Source organism: Camellia sinensis, chromosome 1, assembly GCF_055761805.1.
Source record: "Camellia sinensis isolate YWXY chromosome 1, ASM5576180v1, whole genome shotgun sequence".
NCBI classification, from domain to species: Eukaryota; Viridiplantae; Streptophyta; class Magnoliopsida; order Ericales; family Theaceae; genus Camellia; species Camellia sinensis.
Window position 1 is genome coordinate 42,326,613 of NC_138961.1, and position 22,899 is coordinate 42,349,511.

At 45.1% G+C, this 22,899-nt stretch overlaps 1 protein-coding gene across 1 annotated transcript in view; it reads right to left on the reverse strand.

The window, feature by feature from the left end:
• The window catches only part of LOC145792978 (potassium channel AKT2/3-like), a 47,142-nt gene extending 28,773 nt beyond the window's left edge, over positions 1-18,369 (reverse strand). The window contains exon 1 of the mRNA XM_082875141.1: positions 18,214-18,369. Coding sequence (XP_082731267.1) covers positions 18,214-18,369 — 156 coding nt within the window. The remainder of the gene's footprint in view (positions 1-18,213) is intronic.
• Between the last annotated feature and the right edge of the window lie 4,530 nt (positions 18,370-22,899).

Genomic DNA, 22,899 nt, shown 5'->3' on the forward strand with positions numbered 1-22,899 from the left:
TGCGCCGCAGTGCCATCCAAACAAGGGGCAACTTTCCGTTGCCATTCAATGCGCCGCGGTGCCGTTCAAACAAGGGGCAACTTTCCGTTGCCATGCAGTTCCCCTCAAGCAAGGGGCAATTTTCCTTCGAATCCGAGGTTGTGCATCTCGAGAGTAGGTTCCGTGCTCGTTGAGCAGTGGTCGTCTGCAAAAATAAGTTTTGAGAATTTTTACCGAGGTTGACTAATCTTCTTGAAAAGTACTCCATTTTTCAAAACTGGACCATTTCTCGGACCCAAAAAAGGAAAACTCTCAGTACTCATAGCCTAACTTGCATGATTTTAAATCAGAAAATCGAACAAGCATGTTAATCTAACTCTCATTTTGGTCAAAATTTTTTAGGAGAAAACTAAAACAAAAAATGGTCAAAATGATGAACTAGGGGCACAGTTGAGTCAGGTGTTCTGTCTTTTCCCCTTTGTCAAAATACTTGCCAGAAAGGGCACTCTACTTGTCGGAAAAGGCACCATATTCGCCAGAAAAGGGCACAACAAAGGGCAGAAAGCTCTCTCATCCTCCAAGCAGCGAGGTGTCAAGCCGAGTGCGAAGCACGAATTGGAATGGATCGAGATGCTCCATTCCCTCATCCGGCGCATCGACAGATGTCACCGAAGGAAATAGCCGCGAGCTGATTATGTTGGGTGTGAGCCCGCAACTTCCTGTTCATCCATCAACCACCCAGGGGAGGGATGAAAAATGAGAGATTGAAGAATAGAGAGACGTGCGATGAGAGGAAAAGTGAGAAGAGGGCTTTTTCAGAAAAACAGAGCTTGAGGGCCGAGTGATGTGAGAACCACAAATGAGAAAGGGTGGGAAACACTACCCGGTGAAACAGGCTCCCTGTGCACGTCTGAGTGTTGTGTCTTTTTGTTTTATCTCGATTCTTGTTTTGAGTCGTTTCGAGTGTTACTCGATGTGTCTAGGTTGTGTGCCTTTTATTTCCTTGTTGAGTCGTTTTGCTATGTTCAGTCGTAGGCTCAATACTTGGTCGAAAACTCATCTCTCAATTTCAAAAATAAAATCGTTTTGTGCTCCGAGTGCCGTGTCGTTCTCCACATCTGTGCAAAACAAGATTTGTTCTTTCATAAAACCGCAGGATTCAACCCAGGTCATGCGAGAACAGTAGAACTAGGACCTATTTGAAGCTATATGGGTTCCAGACTACAAAGCAAAAGCAAAAGAGGAAATGTCGAGCATCTGAGTTTGTTTCAACTTCAGTAAGTTCCGAGATTACATTCCGTGTGTACCTCTTCAGGTCTTGCCAAAGCTCCGAAGTATGAGTGTGCCTCTACCTCAAGCTCAAGATCAAGTCTGCTTCAAGCCAAAATGGCGATCAAAAGTGCTCTCCCTGAGTACCATTCCCTGCTAGAGGCATCTTGGCTGTGTTCGCAATGAGTTCCTAGGAGACCAACTGCGACGGTGGAAACTAGAGTTCGAATGGCTGATGCCTAGAACGTAAAGGTTCGGGATTTCCGGGACTAAAGTCTGGTTTAAATACCCAGAGGCGTGTCCTCGGCTTGAAATCTGTATGGAAGCCCCATAGGTTGAGATAGCGTGTATGCACCTCAATTCTGGATACTGAACCAACCTAGTCTGTCACCCCGTTGGAGAATAGGGAAAGTTGTGAATATGATCAGGAAGAAAGGCAACGTCCAAAGGGTTATACATGAAGAATCCTTGTCAATATTTCAGAGCCTTTATACTGTAAGATTGAAGGTAAGTGTTCGAACAGCACAAGGGGAAATCCCCATCGGAGAAGAGCGGTTCACCGCCACTCACCTCATGAGGTGCTTTCTAAAACGCTGTTTTGTCTATTTATTGCTTTTCTTAAGCATCATGTATTGTATTGCATTGTACCTATCAAGTTTCTTTCTCATTCATACACGATATTGTATGTACGGTTCATTCAAAGAAGTTCCGTTTAAGATCATTCATTTAGTGTATCAATCACACTTCACACTTCACTTCATTTCTTTAGTGTATCAATCACACCTTATTCACCCTTAGTGTATCAATCACACTTCATTCGTTTAGTATATCAATCATACTCTGTTCACTAAGTGCATCTATCACACTTCGTGTTCACATTCAGTATATCAATCATACTCTGTTCACTAAGTGCATCTATCACACTTCGTGTTCACATTCAGTATATCAATCATACTCTGTTCACTAAGTGCATCTATCACACTTCGTGTTCACATTCAGTATATCAATCATACTCTGTTCACTAAGTGCATCTATCACACTTTGTGTTCACTTTCGGTATATCAATCATACTTTGCTCACATTGTGCATCTATCACACTTTGTGTTCACTTTCAGTGTATCAATCACACTTTGTTCACTAAGTGCATCTATCACACTTTGTGTTCGCTTTTAGTATATCCATCATACTTGTTCACTAAGTGCATCTATCACACTTTGTGTTCATCACACTCCGTTCACATAGTGCATCGATCACACTTTGTGTTCGCTTTTAGTATATCAATCATACTCTGTTCACTAAGTGCATCTATCACACTTTGTGTTCACCTTTAGTGTATCCATTACACTTTGCTCACTTCACCCTTTTGTTTATTAATTACACTTTGCTCAAATAGTGTATCTATCACACACTCGCTTTGCTCACTTAGTGCATCTATCACACTTTGTGCTCACCTTATTGTGTATCAATCACACACACTCGCTTTGCTCACTTAGTGCATCTATCACACTTTGTGCTCACCTTTTTGTGTATCAATCACACACTCTCGCTTTGTGTATCTATCATACTTGTTCACATAGTGCATCTATCACACTTTGTGTTCACCTTTTTGTGTATCAATCACATGTTCGCTCTGTGTATCTATCACACATGCACACTGTATTTGCAGTGAGAATTTCATAATTTTCTTACATCCTTTCTGCACGAGGTGCAGTTTGGCTCGAGTTTACTTGCTTGCCTAGCATTCGCTTAAAATGTTGCATTTATTTCGCATAATTGCTTCATTACAGCTCTCTTTGCATGATCATGAGTGATAACCGACTTCGTGTAGCGTATAAGTCCAATCTTCAAAACCTTCTTGCATATCATTTTGCATTTTGCCCCCTTTGCCTGCGGACACATCTCTGTTTATCTTGTACATTTGTCTAAGTCTTCGGCCTTGTCAAAAATGGGTCGTCTCTGGGCTTTGACATTCACTCCCGTCACTTATGACTTCCAAGTTCTGTCAAAGAGGGGCAACTGTAGACACCCCATTTTTGACCGACCTTAAGACTCAGACGTCACCAGTTGAGCGCTTGGTGATATTACATAATGTGCTCGTTCAGAAGTTTCAGAATCTTGGCCGTGAGCCCTGCCTCCGGACTTCCGAACCCTCTTCTGTGCCTTACCTCGGTTTGCGAACCAGACTCAGTTTTCTCTGTTTCTTTTCCTGAGGGGAGGGAGAGGTCCTGTAGATCATCTCTCAGTGGCCGTAGGCTACGTTTTATGGTCGTAGGCCATTTTGCCCATTTCGGAGCCCGGTTTCCGGTTTTCAGAGCCGTCAGGCCGTGTGCCTCGGTTCGGGACCGCTTAACCATCTCCGTTTGCTCTAAATTTTGGCATACATCTTATTTTCTCCCTTTTGAGGGACACTGGGGTCTGAGAAACCCACTTCGTGGCCGAACGCCACTTTCGATGCTTGGCAGCCCATTTTCGGGGCCCCGAACTGCGTGTTTTGGCCTCCGAGTATTCGTTTTGCATCGGTTTTCGCTCATTCTTGGCAGGTACCTCTGTTTTATCATCAGGAAGGTCACTGGAGGGTGGGAGGCCAGTAATTATCTTGGCAACCAGTTATATTCCATTTTCGCCCTCTAACACCCGTTTTTCTCATTTCTGAGCCAATGTTGAACACCTTGGGGCCACTTTCTTCAACCCCAAACCACATATTTGTGTTGTACACACATGGGAGGACCCTAAAATTTTATGTCCGGCCATAAATTCAATTTGACCCTTTTGAACCCCTCTTAAAAATGGCTTGTTCTCTCTCCTGTTTTAGAGTTTCCAAATTCAAACCACAGGGTTGTGATGAGGGGACCTGGGAGGCCACCTTTTTGTGGTGGCCGGCCACTATTCCAACTTGGCCTTTTTGACCCCTAGCCGCCCGTCTAGGGGAGGTGGCCGGCCGGCCACCTGCAAGTCCAAAAATGGGCCGGCCATGTTCCTTGCAAGATACACTTTACAGCTGTATAGCTGTTTCCCCCAGAAAATATCTCAATCCGGGGGATATTTTTGGGGGAAAAACTTGTCTCCTTTTTCCCCTCCTTTTCTCCCTCTTTTTTTGTCCATATAACCAGCAGGCAACATTGTTCTTGGGGGTTAGAAAAATTGGTCTTCAAGCTTGCATGCAAAAATCCTCCTCCATCTCTCTCATTTCCTTGAAAACCTCCAAGTCCAACACCACCATTTCTTCTACACCACCAACCCCCACCCTTCCATCCTCCATTCCAGAAGTTTGAAGGTGTTCTCCAAGGCCTAAGGAGCCACAAACTCAAGCCAAGAGGCAACCAAAGTCAAGCCTTCAAGGGTAAGTAGTATTTTTCCTTTTTTGAGCTTATTTTGGTATCTTTTCTTAGCCATATGTGCTTATTGATTTGAGCTCCGACCAAAACTGAAAAGGTCATTTTTTTGAGCTCATTTTCTTGTTTCATTAAGGGCTCAACCCTGTTTGAGCCCTCCATATTTCACTTGCTTCAATATCCTCCTTGAATGCCATTTTCTTGCATGCTTTGGAAGCCTATCATGCTTCTGTTTTTGGTCTTTTTACAGGCCTAGAAATAGTCTTATTTTGACCTTCTTAACATGTTTCATTAAGGGTCTTTGGCTGTTTGTTGAATATTTTGCATACTTTGTGTTATAGCCACTTTTTGAGCCTCATTTTGCATTGCATTTCTAGGATATTTGTATACTGTTTTGGGGTTTTTACAGTTCTGTAAATATGCTTATTTTTGGTCCCTCTTCAATGTTGTAGAAGGGAATTTTTCAGTTTGGGCTGTGCATATACCACTTGCCTCTTTGGCCACCTTATGGCCCTTTTTCTTGCATAAGAGCTTAGCCATATCTATGTTTGTTTTTGAGGTTTTTACAGTTCTTTAAAGTGGCTTATTTTTGGCCCCTCTTCAACGTTGTTTAAGGGCCCTAACCCGTTTGGAGTCAGCAGCTGTGAGTTGCTTCATAATCTCATATTTAGGGCCATTTTTGCATACTAGTTTTGCCCTATTTATGCTTGCTGTTTGGCCATGATTTGTATTGGTACAATGCTTATTTTAGGGCTGTCTTGCTTCTGTCTTTTCATTCCATGTACCAATTATGCATGCTTTGCATAACTGTAGTTCATTCTATGTGCCTAATTTTGCATTTCGGGAGAGATTCCATGCATCGGGTGTGTTTTCGCCTCATTTCGGGGCTGTTTTTCCCCACATTTCAGTGCTAAAATTCCATTAGCATGTTTGCATATCATTTCCATGCCATTGCATTGCGTATGCCATTGCCTCGGTTTGCGCGCCCGTGTGCACGCATTTCGGGGCACTTCATTTTCATCTGTCGGCCTCTTATGTGAGTGTGGCTGAGGCTCTCTCATGTTAGTATAAGTCCATGTTGCATTCTATATGCCATTTTAGCCATATTGCATTGCGTATGCCATTGCCTCGGTTTGCGTGCCCGTGTGCACGCATTTCGAGGCACTTCATTTTCATCTGTCGGTCTCTTATGTGAGTGTGGCTGAGGCTCTCTCATGTTAGTATAAGTCCATGTTGCATTCTATATGCCATTTTAGCCATATTGCATTGCGTATGCCATTGCCTCGATTTGCGTGCCCGTGTGCACGCATTTCGAGGCACTTCATTTTCATCTGCCGGCCTCTTATGTGAGTGTAGCTGAGGCTCTCTCATGTTAGTGTAAGCCCATATCATATTTCCATGTCATTGCATTGCATATGTCATTGCCTCGGTTTGCGTGCCTGTGTGCACGCATTTCGAGGCAGTTCATTTTCATTCATCGGCCTCTTATGTGAGTGTAGCTGAGGCTCTCTCATGTTAGTGTAAGCCCATATCATATTTCCATGTCATTTACATTGCGTATGTCATTTTCTCGATTTGCGTGCCCGTGTGCACGCATTTCGAGGCATCTCATTTTCACAACATAGTGCATACTAGGTTGTATCTTAGATCGCATTCATGCATTTCCTCGGTTTGCGTGCCCGTGTGCACGCATTTCGAGGCATCTCATTTTCATAGCATTGTGCATGCTAAGCTGTATCTTAGTTGCATTTCATGCACATCATGCATATTGCATCCTGTTCGGGATAGGAGTTAGCCCGGGCACGGGAAACGAGGTGCGTTTCGTACTCCGAGTGACGGAACGTGTCTCAATTCCAAGTCACCGACACTCCGGATTACCCATGATGGAGTTAGGTTTTGTTGTGTTTATACGTACATTCATTCCATATTGAGTTGCACATTTCGATTCCTCGGCCATCATGCATCGATATGCGTGATTGGTGGCACGAGGATCGAGGCATGCATATATCTGTGAAAATACATTGCCATGCCCCTTTCCTGCTCTCTGTTGCAGCAAAATGAAGAATCAGCAACTTTTCGGAGCTTGGCACGCTTTCCAAGAATAACTGCTAAACAGAGGCTAATCGGGGCATCCCAGTGGATTTCCGCGCAAGGCAGCCCAGACATGCATCATTTATCAGAAGCAAGGCAATCCCTGGCTTGCACGCCAGTTTTACAGCTTTCTTAGTTAATTTGCTAATTAATTAGGAATTTGTATATTATTCGAACTGTAATATTTGGACTGTAATATTCTTTTATTCGGGACTGTATGTTTATTCGAACCCTCTGTGCGAGGGCATAATTGTAATAAGTGTGCGTGTGTGTGTTGTATGTCTTCCAACCCCACGTCTTTCTCCATTTTATTTATCCGCTTTTGATGGTTAGATTAGGGCATATTTCAATTAGCATACAGTATGATAGCATGTTTGCATTCATTCATCTGTTTTGCATGCACCGGGCTCGGCGCATCATACTAACTGCATTTGTATTTCAATTTCAAATTGAATACATGTTAGTTGTAGCATTCCATATGCCATGTTTAGAATAGCCGAGCCTGCTATAGTTGCATTTTGCATGTGTTGCATTAGGCATTTCTGTATACTTAGGATTCATGCATGGATTTCTAATGAATGTCTATTTTGGCTTGGAGTACTCGGTAAGTTTTATGCTTTAGCATCCTTGCATGCGTGTGAGTGAATGCCATGAATAGCATGCTTACCATGAGGCTAATTGCTTATGTGATATAACTGCCTGAATGCCTGTGGGTGAAGGTCGGGTTATTTGGATTGGGATAAATCATCAACTGTATGTTTTAAACCTACTTGCGAGTAGCAAACCATCTTTCAAAAAAACAAACATGAAATGTTTTGTCCCAGTTCAAGCGACCCGGTCTATACTTATATGCTGTGTACATCACATAGTAACCTAGGCTAATAACCGGATTAAGGACATACAATTGTTTTCAAAAATAGATATCATGGTTAGTAGAGGCCGATCTTTGATCGGGCGAGCGGGGGTGCTCACGAAGTGACCTTCCCCAATCGTACCTAAGTTCCCGAGCCGAGGCAACTTTGGTGATGACGGACACGTGGCCTTTGGCACCGAGTCAGGGTTTCCTAAATTTCCCATTAAAAAACATTTAGGTGGCGACTCTGTATCTGGTAAAGCAGTCCATGTTTGGCACTTCTTTTCAAAAATCTGTTTTTTTCTCAAAACGATTTTGCCGGATTTGGACTCTTTGGTTCAGACTTAGAACCGTGACAAATTTGAGAGTCCTGAGCTGTAGTGACCCCAAAATGAACAGAACGGGAGCTCGTTCCTCCCAGGGCGTTCGGGGACGTCTACAGATGCCTCACAAGGCATTCCCTGCCCCTCCAAGGCAAAACACAAGTGTTTGGTGCAAAACTAGACACTAAACAGTCGAGTTTGGAGATCCTGAGGCAAGGCGCGTAGCCGAGACCTCCGGAAACTCCAAACGAACACAAACATGGATGATCACCGGGTGTTCAAACGGTGACGTCCAAGTCTTGAGGACGGTCAAAAATGGGGTGTCTACAGATGGCCTCAATCCAAGGCCGGTGGGTGCCAGGGGTAGTTAACAAGCTACTCTCTACTCTCAGGTGCAAAAACAAACAAGTCCTTGTGGTAAAACCATGCACATAACAAATAAGTTGAGAGATCCTGAGGCAAGGCGCGTAGCCAAGGCTTCCGGGAACTCAAAGCAAACACGAACATGGATGATCACCGAGTGTTCAAGCGGTGACGTCCAAGTCTTGAGGACGGTTAAAAATGGGGTGTCTACAGTTGCCCCTCTTTGACAGAACTCGAAAGTCATAACAATGACGAGAGTGAATGTCAAAGCCCAGAGACGACCCATTTTTGACAAGGCCGAAGACTTAGACAAACATACAAGCTACAGATAAGATATGCGCCCGAAGGCAGGGGCAAAATACAACTGACAATGCAAGAAGCCGAACATAACTTATGATCATGCAAAGAAAGCTGTGACGAAGCATAACATGCAACAGTTTTAAGCAATCAACAGAAATCCAACTACATTACAATGCAGAAAGGATGTAAGAGAATCATGTAATTTTCGCAACGTTTCACACGGAGAATACAATACCTGTGCGGTTCGTCTGGTTGCACCAGTTTCGAATGAACCGTACATACAATATCATGCCTGAAAGAGAAAGAAAACTTAACAGGTACAATATTGTTAGCAGTATGCAATCAATGCAATTGAAAGTGCATGACAACGCAAGTCGAGTAGGACGCATAACAATACAATTTGGGGCAAGCATAACAATGCTATGAAGGCACAAACACATGTAAGTAAAGAACACGTGACAATGTATACAATGTGTGTGATGGGAACTTGAACAAATGTAAGTAAAACAATACGTGACAACGTATGCAATGTGTATAAAAAGGAACTTGATCACATGTAAGTAAAGCATGACGCGACAACGCATGCAATGTGTATGGAAAGGAACTTGAACACATGTAAGTAAAGCATAACGCGACAACGCATGCAATGTGTATAGACAGAAACTTGAACACATGTAAGTAAAGCATAACGCGACAACCTATGCAATGTGTATAGAAAAAAACTTGAACACATGTAAGTAAAGCATAACACGACAACGTATGCAATGTGTATAGAAGAGAATTTGAATACATGTAAGTAAAGCATAACGCGACAACGTATGCAATGTGTATAGAAAGAAGCTTGAACACATGTAAGTAAAGCATAACGCGACAACGTATGCAATGTGTATAAAAAGACACTTGAACACATGTAAGTAAAGCATAATGCGACAACGCATGCAATGTGTATAGAAAGAAACTTGAACACATGTAAGTAAAGCATAACGTGACAACGTATGCAATGTGTATAGAAAGGAATTTGAACACATGTAAGTAAAGCATAACGCGACAATGCATGCAATGTGTATAGAAAGAAACTTGAACACATGTAAGTAAAGCATAACGCGACAACGCATGCAATGTGTATAGAAACTTGAACAGGCCGATTCAATTTTGAAGCATGGTAAAGACATGTTATTCATGAAATTTGAAATGCAAAGCACTGCAACACAGTATAATTGAAGCGATTTGTGGAATTCACAAGATACGAAAAGGATACGGGAAGGGACGTTCCTCGTACGCACCGAGCATTGCTCATAGAAGACGCGGCTTGAGGTCAACTCGAAGGCCTACTGATGTTTCGAAAGTGCACTTCCTTGCACTATCTCGAGTAATGAAGGTGCAAAACCGTATAATTGACCTGAACAAGGGCGCAGGAGGTGCATCGACCGCAAGGGGAGGTTACTGGTATCAATCCCGATACTCTGCTGCCCTGCTCTCCTTTTGCTTTACTTTTCTTTTCTACTGTTAGTTTTTAGCACATTGCACTACCTCAGGCAGGTTTTACTTTTTCAAAAGTGTGTATTTTTGCAAAACACATGAGGGAAATGAAACATCTATTTTGTTCAAAAAGGTGTTACATTTGTGCTTTCTATGCATCGCATCGCATGGTATCACATAGCAATGTGAATGAAATTGAACTTGGTTTGAAAATCGAGTACTTGCATCGTAATAATCAGGTAGTGAACCGACTTACAACTCGATAAACAAAGAACTCGATTAGCTAGCCAAGAGCGAGTACAACTCGATAAGCAACATAAAGACTTAAGGAATGTGAAATACAACTCGATAAGCAAATTTACAACAACTCGATAAGCAAATGGGGGTGACGCCGCAAAAGTCATCATCGGAGGGCATTGGAAGTGGTGGTATTCCGCAAATCCTCAGCATGTTCAATACGTAAATAGCTCAGGGAGCAAGAAGGAATACCACCGGCCACAGGGGAAAACCATCAGCCTCAAAAAGTGTCCATCGGCCAGCATCTTTGATAATCGGCCAAAAGTTGTGGTCGATCGGCACTATACTTGGCTGGCCGGCCATAAATGGCAGAGACCAGCAGAATGCTAACATCTGTCCTCCACTTAACCTTATCCCCTACAAAAGGCTTCAGCTTCGTAGTTTTTCTTAATTCCACACTGATTTGCTTCAAATAGAAGAATTTCTTGCCCGAAATCTCACAGCTTGGATTGCCAACTTGGACGGCTCAGAAAAGCTGAACTTCCGGGGTTTCGGCATGAATGCACTATTCACGCTGAGCCACACTCCGCTGCACTTTCCATTTCTCCATGCCGCGGCAAAGTTTTGGAATCAGGTTACACATGTCTTTAGCTTTGGTGGGCAAGAGGTGTGTCCTACCTTCGAAGACTTTCAAGCTTTGATGGAATCCGAGCGCGATGGGAAAATCTTGCCTCAGCTTCGCTTTGGCCACGCCCAAGCCTTAGGGCGAATGTGTGGACTTACTATGCACGACACTCGATCTTTGATTTGTGACGGAATATTGGATATTTCGAGTTTGATTTGTCGGTTTTCTGATGCTAGCGACCATAGTGACCATCATTGGCAAGGCTTTCGGCGACATGCCCTTTGTTTGTGCATGTTATCTCATTTCTTGTTTGTCTTGGACTTGGGAGGATCTAACGTCCGGTTGATCGAGATTGCCCAAGGCTTGAAGGAGGGCAAGAGCTGTGTTGCCATGACTCTGGCTGAGACATTGATGGCCTTAGACGCCTTCTATCGCCGAGAGACGACCAGATTTGTGGGGAGTCCACTACTACTGCAGGTAATGCTTCCCACCCAATCTTACATATGTATGGCTCACATCACTCGGCCCTCAGGCTCGGTTTTTCTCACAAAGCCCTTTTCTCACTTTTCTCTCATCGTACATCTCTCTATTCTTTATTCTCTCATTTTTTTCAATCCCTTCCCAGGTGTGGTTGATGGACAAGTTGCAAGTTATGGACTCTTGCCCAGCATACTCAGCTCGTGGTTACTTCTTCCGACAATGCCTAGTCAATGCCCTTGATAAGGGATGGTGGTTCGATTGGATGTGTCGCTTGTCCGCAGACTGTATTGCTTGGCAGTGCCCTTGGCTTAACCTACCGACAATGGGCTATAGCATGTTCCAGCAGACTGGGATTTAGTTGATTGGCTTTACTCACTGTGTGTTCTATTTCCCATTCCGGTTCTAGCGCCAGTTCGGCCATGATCAGACTTGCCCGGCAGAGGGGATAGAGCATCCAGCTGCATTCCCAGCCCGAGGTGCGCAGCTTGCTCGGTAGGCCGCAGCATGGAGGACTAGAGAGCTCCTAGCCCCCGCTCCTACTTTCAGTTGCACTTTGTCTGACGAGTGCATAGATTGGCTCAATGAAGAGGCGCAGATTGGGCCCAGCTTGGCATCAGAGGCTTCGACCGCTCTGGGAGGGGGCACAGGAGCACCTGACTCATCTATACCCCGGATTTATTGCTTTATTAGAGCTTTCAAGTTTTCTTTATGAATGTAATAATAAAAAGCAACTTCAATTTGTATGCAAGAGCAGGAGAACTCTGTATTGAAATCAATGAAATTGAAGGTTGTGGGTACTGAAAATTTTCCGCTTTGGTCCAAAAATGGTCCTAGTTGTTAAAAAGATTAATTTGAACAAAGTCAACTTTTATTAAAACTTTTCAAAACCATTTTCGATATGGATCAGAACTGGACATGCCTGAAATCTGTCACTGAGATGCACAACATCGGATTCCAGCAACTGGAACGTTGCCCCTAGTTTGAATAGTACCACGGCATTGCATGGCAACGAAAAGTTGCCCCTAGTCTGAAAAGCACTGCACCAGAGATCATAACCGAACTCTTGAATGCTGAATGGACAAAGATGGCCGAGATGATCAAATGGACTAAGTTGATCGGGAAAAGGTTTATGGCTGAACTTCAGGATGAAGTTGCCTACGTATCCCAAAGATGGGAATCAAGCCTTACGTAGTTCAGGCTTGGGTTCACTCGAGTATTTTCACTCTCCTTTTACGCTCTAACTTTTGCCAAGGCCGCCCTTTGCGGGATTTCAACCTTGCGAGCTCAGTTTTTATAATTTCAAATTTTTTCAATGCTCTAACTTTTTCCTAGGTCGCCCTTTCGGGATTTCGGCCTAGCGAGCCTCTCAGGGGTAATATTTCTTCAATTTGTCCATGTTGATCGGTTGTGAAAACTCTAGGCCATCTAGATCCATCAGAACCACAGCTCCACTTGACCAAATAGACTTGATGATTTAGGGACCAGTCCAATTGGGTCTGAACTTGCCCCTAGGATCGTGGATGGGAGCTCGGTTGTCCTTGAGCACCAGATCTCCTTCCTTCAAATTCCTGGACTTAACCTTCTTGTTGAAAGCCCGGGCAATTCTGCGATGATAACCTTGAACATGGTACAGTGCTTTTAGTCTTCTCTCATCAAAGAGCATGAGTTCCTCAAATCTGCTCTGTTGCCAATTTGCTTCGGCTATCTGACACTCAACCAGTACTCTCAAAGATGGAACCTCAATTTCAATGGGTAGAACGGCCTCCATTCCATAAACCAACGAATACGGAGTCACCCCAGTAGAAGTTCTGATTGAAGTCCGGTAACCCCATAGAGCAAACGACAGCTTATCTGGCCAGTCCCGGTAGGTTTCCACCATCTTCTGCAGTATGTGTTTGATATTCTTGTTGGCGGCCTCAACCGCTCCATTGGTTTACGGCCGATATGTGGATGACTTATGAAAAGCCACGTTGTATTTTCCCAATAAGTCAATCACTTCCTTCTTGAAGTGGGAACCATTATCTGAAATGATGTCGTTCGGGACCCCGTAGCGACAGATGATGTTGTTTCTGATGAACTTTGCAACATGCGACGCCTTCAACACCGCATAAGATTGGGCCTCAACCCACTTTGTGAAATAATCTATCGCAACCAGGATGAACTCATGCCCATTTGTCCCCTTTGGAGTAATAGCTCCGATCACATCAATTCCCCAAACCGAAAATGGCCATGGCGAAGTCATATTGTACAGCTTCGACGGCGGAATGTTCATGCGGTTTGCATGGATCTGACATTTGTGGCATCGCCGAACAAAACCGATACAATCCTCCTCCATGGTGGACCAATAGTAACCCTGTCTGAGGATCTTCCTGGCTAGCATTACCCCGTTCACATGTGCACCGCATTCCCTTCCATGGATGGCCCCCATCAAGCGCTTCGATTCTTCAGCTTCAACGCACAGCTTATGCATTCCTAGATGACCTCTCTTATACAGCTTACCCCCACAGATGATGAATTGAATGACCATTCTTCTGATTGCCTTTTTATCTTTGGCATTTGCCCCTGGTGGACACGCCTCCTTCTCCAAGAAGTTCCAAATGTCGTAATACCAGGGGTTCTCGTCCTGAACCTCATCTATAGGAGCAATCGACTTGTAGGCTGGCGCAAATTTCTGGTCAATAATGACTGGACACATCCGGACTCCAAACGGGATGTCTATCGTGGAAGATAGAGTTGCTAGTGAATCTGCGAACCTGTTGTTCTCTCTTACTAGATGAGCAAAGTTTAATTTCTCAAACTGAGGAATCAACAAGTCCAAGGTCTGGTGGTACATTATCATTTTTCTTCTTTGACTTTCCAAGCTCCTTTTGCTTGAGACACAACAAGGTTCGAGTCCCAGATGACGTCCAACCGTTTTGCCCCTAGTTCTAGGGCTGCTTCTAAACCGGCAATGCACGCCTCATATTCTGCTTCGTTGTTTGAGACTTTGAATCGGAGTTTGAAGGCTAGAGGGATACGAGAATTGTCGGGTGCTATCAGCAACACCCCTATCCCATACCCGTACTGGTTTGACGCTCCGTCAAAGTACATCATCCAAGTTTCATCGTCGATATGCAAAATGGCCTCATCTGGGAATAAGTACTGAACTGCTTCACCCCCTTCTACCGGGTGATCGGCTAAGAATTCTGCCACTGCTCTTCCTTTAACTGACTTGCGCGTCACATATTTCAGATCGAATTCGGAAAACAACAACAACCAACGAGCCAGCCTACCCGTAAGTGCTAGTTTCTCGAAAAGATATTTGATGGGATCCAGTCGTGAAACCAACATTACAGAGTGAGCTAACAGGTAGTGCCGCAGCTTCCTGGTAGCCCATACTAAGGCTAAGCAAGCCTTTTCCAACGGTGTGTAACGGGTCTCATACTCTAGCATCTTCTTGCTCAGGTAATAGATGGCTCTCTCCACCTTGTCCTCTAATTCTTGCGCGAGCATGCAGCCCATTGTAGTCTCAGTCACTGAAAGGTACAATATCAACGGTCTCCCCAGCTCTGGCGGTGACAACACGGGTGGGTTCCGTAAGTATTGTTTGATCTGTTCAAAAACAGCTTGGCATCGACCGTCCCACTAGAACTTCGTTCCTTTCTTCAGGAGACCAAAAAGTGGTTCACAAGTCCAGGTTAATTTTGAGATAAACAGTCTTATGAATTGCACTTTACCTAGAAAGCCTCGCACCTCCTTTTTAGTCCTTGGTGGTGGGATTTCTAATATGACCTTGATTTTGGAAGGGTCGACTTCGATACCTCTCTGTGTAATCAGAAACCCCAGCATCTTTCTCGTTGTAACACCAAACGTACACTTCTGAGGATTCAGCCGCAACCGAAATTCTCTGATCCTTTGAAAGAACTTTCGCAAGGCGGTGTAGTGGCCCTCTTTTTCTTTGGATTTGACAATCATGTCGTCCACGTACACTTTGACCTCTTTGTGGATCATGTCATGTAATATTGTGGTCGTAGCCCGTTGATATGTAGCTCCAGTATTCTTCAGCCCAAATGGCATTACTCTGTAGCAGCATGTCCTCTACAGGGTGGTGAATGCAGTCTTTTCCCGGTCTTCAAGTGACATCGCTATCTGATTATAGCCTGAGAAGCCATCCATGAACGAAAGCAAAGCATGCCCCGCTGTGAAGTCTACCAACTCATCAATATGGGGCAAGGAAAGTCGTCCTTCGGACTGGCTCTGTTCAAGTCCCTGAAATCCACGCATACCCTGATCCTGCCATCCTTCTTCGGCACTGGAACGATATTGGCCAACCAAGTCGGATATTCGGACACCAGCAGGAAGCCTACGTCGATTTGCTTGGTGACCTCTTCCTTAATCTTGATGGCCCAGTCGGGGCGGATCCTTTTGAGTTTTTGCTTGATGGGTCGGGCCTTGGGGTCAATAGGGATCCGGTGCTATACAATCTCAGGATCGATTCCAGGCATGTCTTCGTAGGATCACGCGAAAACATCTTTGAAATCTTTTAATAAAGCGACTAAGTGCTTGCGTTCCCCTGAAGACAACGTGGACCCGATCTGGACCAGCTGCGGGTCCTTCTCAGTACCAATATTCACAGTAGTGATTTCATCAACTAAAGGTTTAACAAATCTTTCCTGCTCTTGATCAATTAATCGTTGCAAAACCGGAGGAATTTCTTCCTCATCGTTTTTGTCAAAATTTTGAAAGTCCTGATTCAAGCAATAGATCAAAGGCACAGAAAAGTACTCAGAAACCACATCCACATCATTCTCATTAAGTACTTCCAAACCGTCCGATCCTTCTGTTACAACAGACTCAAAAGAGAAAGAAAAAGACGACCTGGACAGGACTGTGGCATCCGGGTTGTCACCCCCAGGAATACCAGACTCAGACTCAGTCGAGCTGGAACCTGATTCCGACTCACAAGACTCGGTGGAATCAGACTCCAGCTCACTACCTGACCTAGTGCTGCTTGACCAAAATCCCTCTTCATACTGCCAGATGAGAGAGGGTGCGATAGATGCATCCAAAATGTTTGCTGGTAGGTCCATAGCCGTTCCATTCCCAATCACGCATACCGAGAAGTTATTCCCCAAGCACTTATGTTCGATCGGAGGATCTGAAAGTAGACACGCGAGCACTACCCCCATTTCACTTTCGGCGTCCTCAGACTCCACTTTCTTGCTCTGCTCAACCTCAGCTAATGGGTCTGTCTGCTCCTCGGCAACGTCATCCCCGGATAACTACAAGTCAAAGAAGATCTCAAATCCCGGCACGCGCTTCCTTTCCGTGTTCAACCACGGCTCTGGGAAGCCACAAAACGGAAAGTCCTCCCTCTCCCGAATGAAGCGTCCGTTTAGGGTACCCTGAATGGGCCGATGCATTAAGTCAAAAGGCTTCCCCGCCTTCTTCGTTGTGGCTTTCCCAGCCATCTCCTTACCCTTTCTTATCCAATCCTCTTTGGTGGGCAGATAACCCAAGCCAAAGGTATGTGGGTTATGTGGCACCTCGGCCAATGCTGCAACGCCCTTCCGGCCGCTCTTTCCCAATTCCATCCCGGGGATGTGTTGAAGCTTGTTCATGAGGTATATTGATTGAGCACTGACATACACCCCTTCATTAATAGCCAAAATGTCCTGCACGACCCGGGCCTCAGCCAGAGTAAAACCGGATAAGAACACATCCTCTATACCGTGCTTAATTTCTAGGACTGGTGTAGACACCTCCGGCGGTGGATGGATCGATGAATTCCCCAAAACAATGGCTACTCCCTTTCCATGGGGGTATTTCCCCATTTGATGCAAGGTAGAAGAAACTGCCTTCACTTGATGCAGCCACGGCCACCCCAAGAGTAGATTGAAAGTGGCGAGAACCTCTAGGACGTGAAAGTTAATTTCATGCTGCCCCGTCCCAACCTTGGTCTGAATTTTCGCTGTCCCCATGACTTCACTGCTTGTGTTGTCGTATGCCCGAATCACCTGGGCTGTTGGCACAAAGTCCGCGGTCTTCAAACCGATTGCATAGGCGGTCCTTGCTGGACACACATTGATGGCGGACCCTGTGTCGACAAGCACCACGGGTATCCATTTGTTTCTACACTCCATAGAGATGTAGAGTGGCTTGTTGTGATTCGCACCCTCAGGTGGCAATTCCTTGTCGGAGAAAGTTAACATCGGGGTAGCTCCTCCCGGAAAAACTAGGCCCACCAGCTGCTCGGGCATGGTGTCTATCGAGGGCTTGGCCTTGTCCATGGCCAATAAGACAGCTTGTCGATGCACCCGCGATGCCATAAGCAGTCCCCAGATGGAGATGTCTGCCTGTATCGTTTTCAATTATTTGAGCACAGCCTCATCTTCAAGTTGCTTTTCTTTCTGCTTCTCTATCTTTCCCAGACGCCTCTGGTTGATCTAGGTGTGGAGGCTTGAAATACCGTCTACTCCTAGTCATGTGATCGACTTCGCCAATATACCAGGTATCATTTGGTTGGTCACTTCCCCAATCCTCGTCCGTGTGGGCAAGACATAAATCATCGTCCTCTCACCACATTCCATCGGCAGCTGACAGACGCCTGTCCGGCTCCGGTATAACCGTTCTCGTACTCGCAGTACCTCCCATCCACATGCTCGCAGCATTCTCTGTCCCTGTGCACATAGTAGTTTCAGTTCCCACATGGGTTTTAGCTTTCTTGATCCTCTCAGAATCCCCAAACCTTTCCTGTTCCAGCTGCGTCAGTACAACTGTCTGTTCAACGATTCCTGTATTCAAACTGCTCAAACCCTGAGTGAAATTCTTGACACCGGCGCTCTCCGGCGATGTATCCTGATTTCCGGCCCTTCCGGCCACAATTGTTATTCTTGCCCTTGCCGGGCCCTGTCCCAACTGAGATTCTTTGACAACGTCTGGTAGGTCATCGAGCCACTCGGTAACTTCTACTGATCCCTCGAAATCTGACCAGTTGACTGCCACGTCCTCTGGGCCTTGTTCGTTGAAAAATTGGAAGTCAGCAAAGTCTCCTTCCATGGCCGTTAAGTCCTCTGATCTCTGATCCAACCCATCTCCCTGTATCACACAGAGTTCCGCCCTTTCTGGCGACTCCACACTCGATCTATCTCGGCCTGTCGACCAAATGTAGTCGCTCGGACTGTGCACTTTCCTGGCAAAAATCCCAGACTCCTCAAATTCTGTCCCAACAATCTCATTCTCCCTGGCAAATTCCCCTGTTCTGTCTTTGACAGATGCCGATCATGCACAAGTCGGTGCAGTCAGGAAGGAGCACCTCTGGCTTGGGTAGGTGGGAATGAGTGATATATATGCTAGGATCGTAAGACACGACCCCAGTCTGGATGAAATTGATTCTTTTGGGAGGTGGAGCATGGTGGTGCGGTGGGAGAGGGTTTGTCGTGACATTGGGTTTTTCTGGAGGCACAATCACTCCATTATCAATGAGATCCTGGATCTCATGACGTAATCGGTAGCATTGTTCGGTGTCGTGATCGTGCTGTTGGTGGAATGTGCAATATTTGGTTGGGTTGTGGGTAGGGGGAAGTTTTTCTGGCAATGGCCTCGGCTCTAGGGGCTTCAAGTGCCCTTTTCTAATTAAAACCCCTAGAGCTTTGGACAAGGGCATATATAGCGGAGCGAAGGTTCTTTGGTTTTTGGATTGGTATTTTGCTATCTGTGTGTTGTTTCCGGACGCACCGGAGAATGGCATAGCTGCCACGGTTCTTGGAGGGGGAATGGTGGTGACCATGCTCACTTCGGAGGCCCTTGTAGTTGTAGCGCTGCTCGGGCCTGCATTGTTGTTGCGATTGAAAGTTCTTCGGGGTTGCTCCCGGTCATTATCAATTAAGCCCTGCTTCAAGGCATCCTCAATCTGTACTCCCATCTTATGCAGATCTGAAAAGGTAGGGAAGGGGAGCACGATCATTTTTTGCATCATCTTAGGCTAGAGATTGCGCACAATCATCCTAATCTGATCTTTATCTGTGGGCCTTAGGGTCATCATCGAGGCCTTGGCCCTCCATTTGGTCACGAACTCTGAGAAGCTCTCCTTAGGCTCCTGCCTTGTCGTCTCGAGGTCACGGGTCGTAATCTCGATTTACGTGTTATATGAGTATTGTGCAATGAAGGCCTCAGCCATCTCATCCCAGTTTCTCTTGACGTCATCTTCTAATTTGGCGTACCAGATGGCCGCCACACCCGACAGGGTCCGGCCAAACAGAGACATTTTTTGTAGTTTGGTGAGGCCCATCGGCCTTAAGATATCTGAAAACAACCTCAGGTGCACCATGGGGTCACCGGACCCATCAAATCGGTCAATTTGTGGCAATTTGAACCGATCTGGCAGCGTCACAACTGCGTCCGTATATCCGTCCTCAATGTCGGGAATGGACTTGACTCCTTGGGATTTCTTAAACATCTTTTCTAGCTTACTCAGCTTCAGCACTGTGGGGTCCATTTCGAACTCGAAGGGAGAGTTGGGTACATTGATAGGCGTGGGCGCTTTGGATAGTTGCGGTGGAATCGGGGGTGGAGCCGGCCCCGTTGGAATGTCTGTATCCTCTTGGACATTTTGAACATTTGGTGTCTCCTCGGGTATCGGAACCCTTGGTGGGGGAGGGGCTTGATGCGAAGCAGATGCCCCAGCTTGCTGCTGTAGCCTTACGATTGACTCTGCTTGTTCAGTCATAACTGTGGCTTGCTGCTTGGCGAACTCCGCCTGTCGGACAGCATCTTGCTACATAACTTTCATGCTCTCCTAGAGTTGGTGCACCATCTCCTCTAAGCTTGCCATACTGCTTTGTTTTGATTGAATTACTGGTATATATTCCCTCTCTGTGGTGAAAATTGGGACCTCAGCCTGATTGTGCACTGGTAGGGTCGACCACTGCTCGGGCGATCTCTGCTCAGACACACTGCGTCTTCTTGGCTTTCGTCTGATAACCGGGGGTAGAGAATAAAACACTGGTTGTCCGTCAACCAGATCCTCAGATCGATTGAGCCGGCGACCTCTAGTCCAGAGTGCTTGGGGGATATTTACTGGGTCAGAAGCAATTGTGCTAAACTACCTAGCAAAAAGATAAATAAAGCAATAAGGAAATAAATAACCAGACAAACGGGCAACATAACAGCATAAAATAAATACACACAACACACAGTCGGGTATCACAACACACGGTTGATAAGCGGAGTACACTGTTCCTCAATACTGATTATTGTCCCTGAATCACTGTTCCCAAAACTGAACCTGATACCCGCAAATAACTGATTCTCAAACACTGAACTGGCATCCGTAGGCCTGATACCCAAACTTGCAAACTGATACACGTATTCCTGTAGAGACACACTCTAAAGCACATAGCAGATAAGTGAGAGCCAAAACACCCCTATGTTGGGGTAGGGTTTCCCTGTCCTATTTTGTCAGGAGCTAGGGTTTCACTACGCACGCAGCGTTTTCAAACAACCTAAAATCGGGTAAGCAACCTGTCCTAGTTTGGAATGGTTACTAAGGATTTCGATATGCACTAGGTCGAATGGTCAAAAAGGATGCCCCGGTAAAAACTGGGGTTTGTGTTCCCATATTGGCAGAGCCCGCAACCGGTCAGCCTTATGGTCATGCCTTGACAAGACAAGCCTCCGGCAAACCGTTCAAGAATGACAGATGGCAAACATGGTGTCCTAGGTGCACTAATGCACATGCAATGCAAAGAAACACATAAGTGTAGTCAAAACAAGATATCATGAGTTCGAGTCAAGTTCTCCAAAATCCCCAGCAGAGTCGCCAGCAACTGTAGACGTCCCCGAACGCCCCGGGAGGATGAGTCCCGTTCTGTTCATATTGGGCCCACTACAGTTCGGACTCTCAAATTGTCACGGTTCTTAATCTGAACCAAAGAGTCCAAATCCGGCAAATCGTTTTGAGAAAAACAGATTTTTAGAAAAGAAGTGCCAAACATGGATTGCTTTGCTAGATACAGAGTCGCCACCTAAATATTTTATTTTGGGAAATTTAGGAAACCCTGACTCGATGCCAAAGGCCACGTGTCCGTCATCACCAAAGTTGCCTCGGCTCGGGAACTTGGGTACGATTGGGGAAGGTCAGCTATGAGCACCCCCTCTCGCCCGATCAAAGATCGGCCTCTACTAACCATGATATCTTGTTTTGAAAACATTACATGTTCTTATTCCGGTTATTAGCCTATAATTACTATGTTACGCGCGCAGCAAACAAGTATAGACTAGATCGCCTAATTCGGAACAAAGTATCGCATATCCGTTTGTTTGGAAAATGTTTTGAAATTTGCTACTCGCGAGTAGGCTAAAACACGGATTTTGAGGAGTTGTTCCAACTCAAGCAATCGAACCTTCACCCACAGGTATTCAGGCAGTTATATCACATAAGTAGCTAGCCTCATGGTAATTATGCTATCATGGCAACATTCACACACATGTAGCATGCTAAAGCATAAAAAGCTTACCTAGTACTCCACGCCCAAACAGAAACTAGTTAGTAATCATATGCATGATCCTAGTTCGTGTTTAAAAATGGCTAATGCAATGCATGCAAAGATGCAATCTAGGCAGGCTCGACTATTCAAAACATGGCATGTGAAATGCAACAGATAACATGTATTCAATTTGGGATTGAAATACAATGCAGTTAGCATGATGCGCCGAGCTTGGTGTATGCAAGACAAATGTATGAATGCACGCATGCATAGCATATGGTATGCTAATTTAAATATGCCCTAATACTAACCATTGAAAGTAGGTAAATAAAAGAGAAGAAAGATGTGGGGTTGGAAGACATACACACACTCACGCACACTTATTACACAATTTCCCTCGCTTGGAGGGTTCGAATGAATATTACACAACCAAATGAATACTACTAAATTAATTATTACAGAACTTCTAATTAATTAACAAATGAAATGCAAAAGAAAGGTGGCCGCAGCCCTGCCTCGGGATGCGTGAATGATGCATGCTCGATCCGCCTTGCCCGGAAACCCGTACCATGCCACTGTTGCCTCTGTTTATACTACCTCACCCCTCTGAAAATTATGAAGGTCTCCAGAATTGTTATGAGCTTCCTTTTGAGTTCTGTAGAGTGCCATCGGCCAGCGCAAAAGGCCACCGGCCATGAGAATAAGGTTATCGGCCAAAGATGGTGTCATCGGCTGGGAACTGATGGTCGGTCAGCACTAAAGATGGCCTGTGATACCCCTGTTCCGTAATATGCTAAATTGGTCCTTAATTTGAATATGATTATGTGTTCAGCATGATTTTATGTGCCATAATGTGAACATATGTGATTTTGCAATTCTATCTGTTCACTGTAGGAATATCTGTTTGAGTAAACTACTTTGGGAATTAAATTGAGGGCCCTATCGGCCACAGAACCCGAAATTGATTACGCCATTGTGATTGGCATAATTTTTAGAGCTTACGGTGAAATTTAATTGAAAATTGATTCGGGCTAGATTAAACCGATTAAATTGATGAATTAGAGCCCAACTACTTTATTATTATAATCTTGGCCTTAGTGGG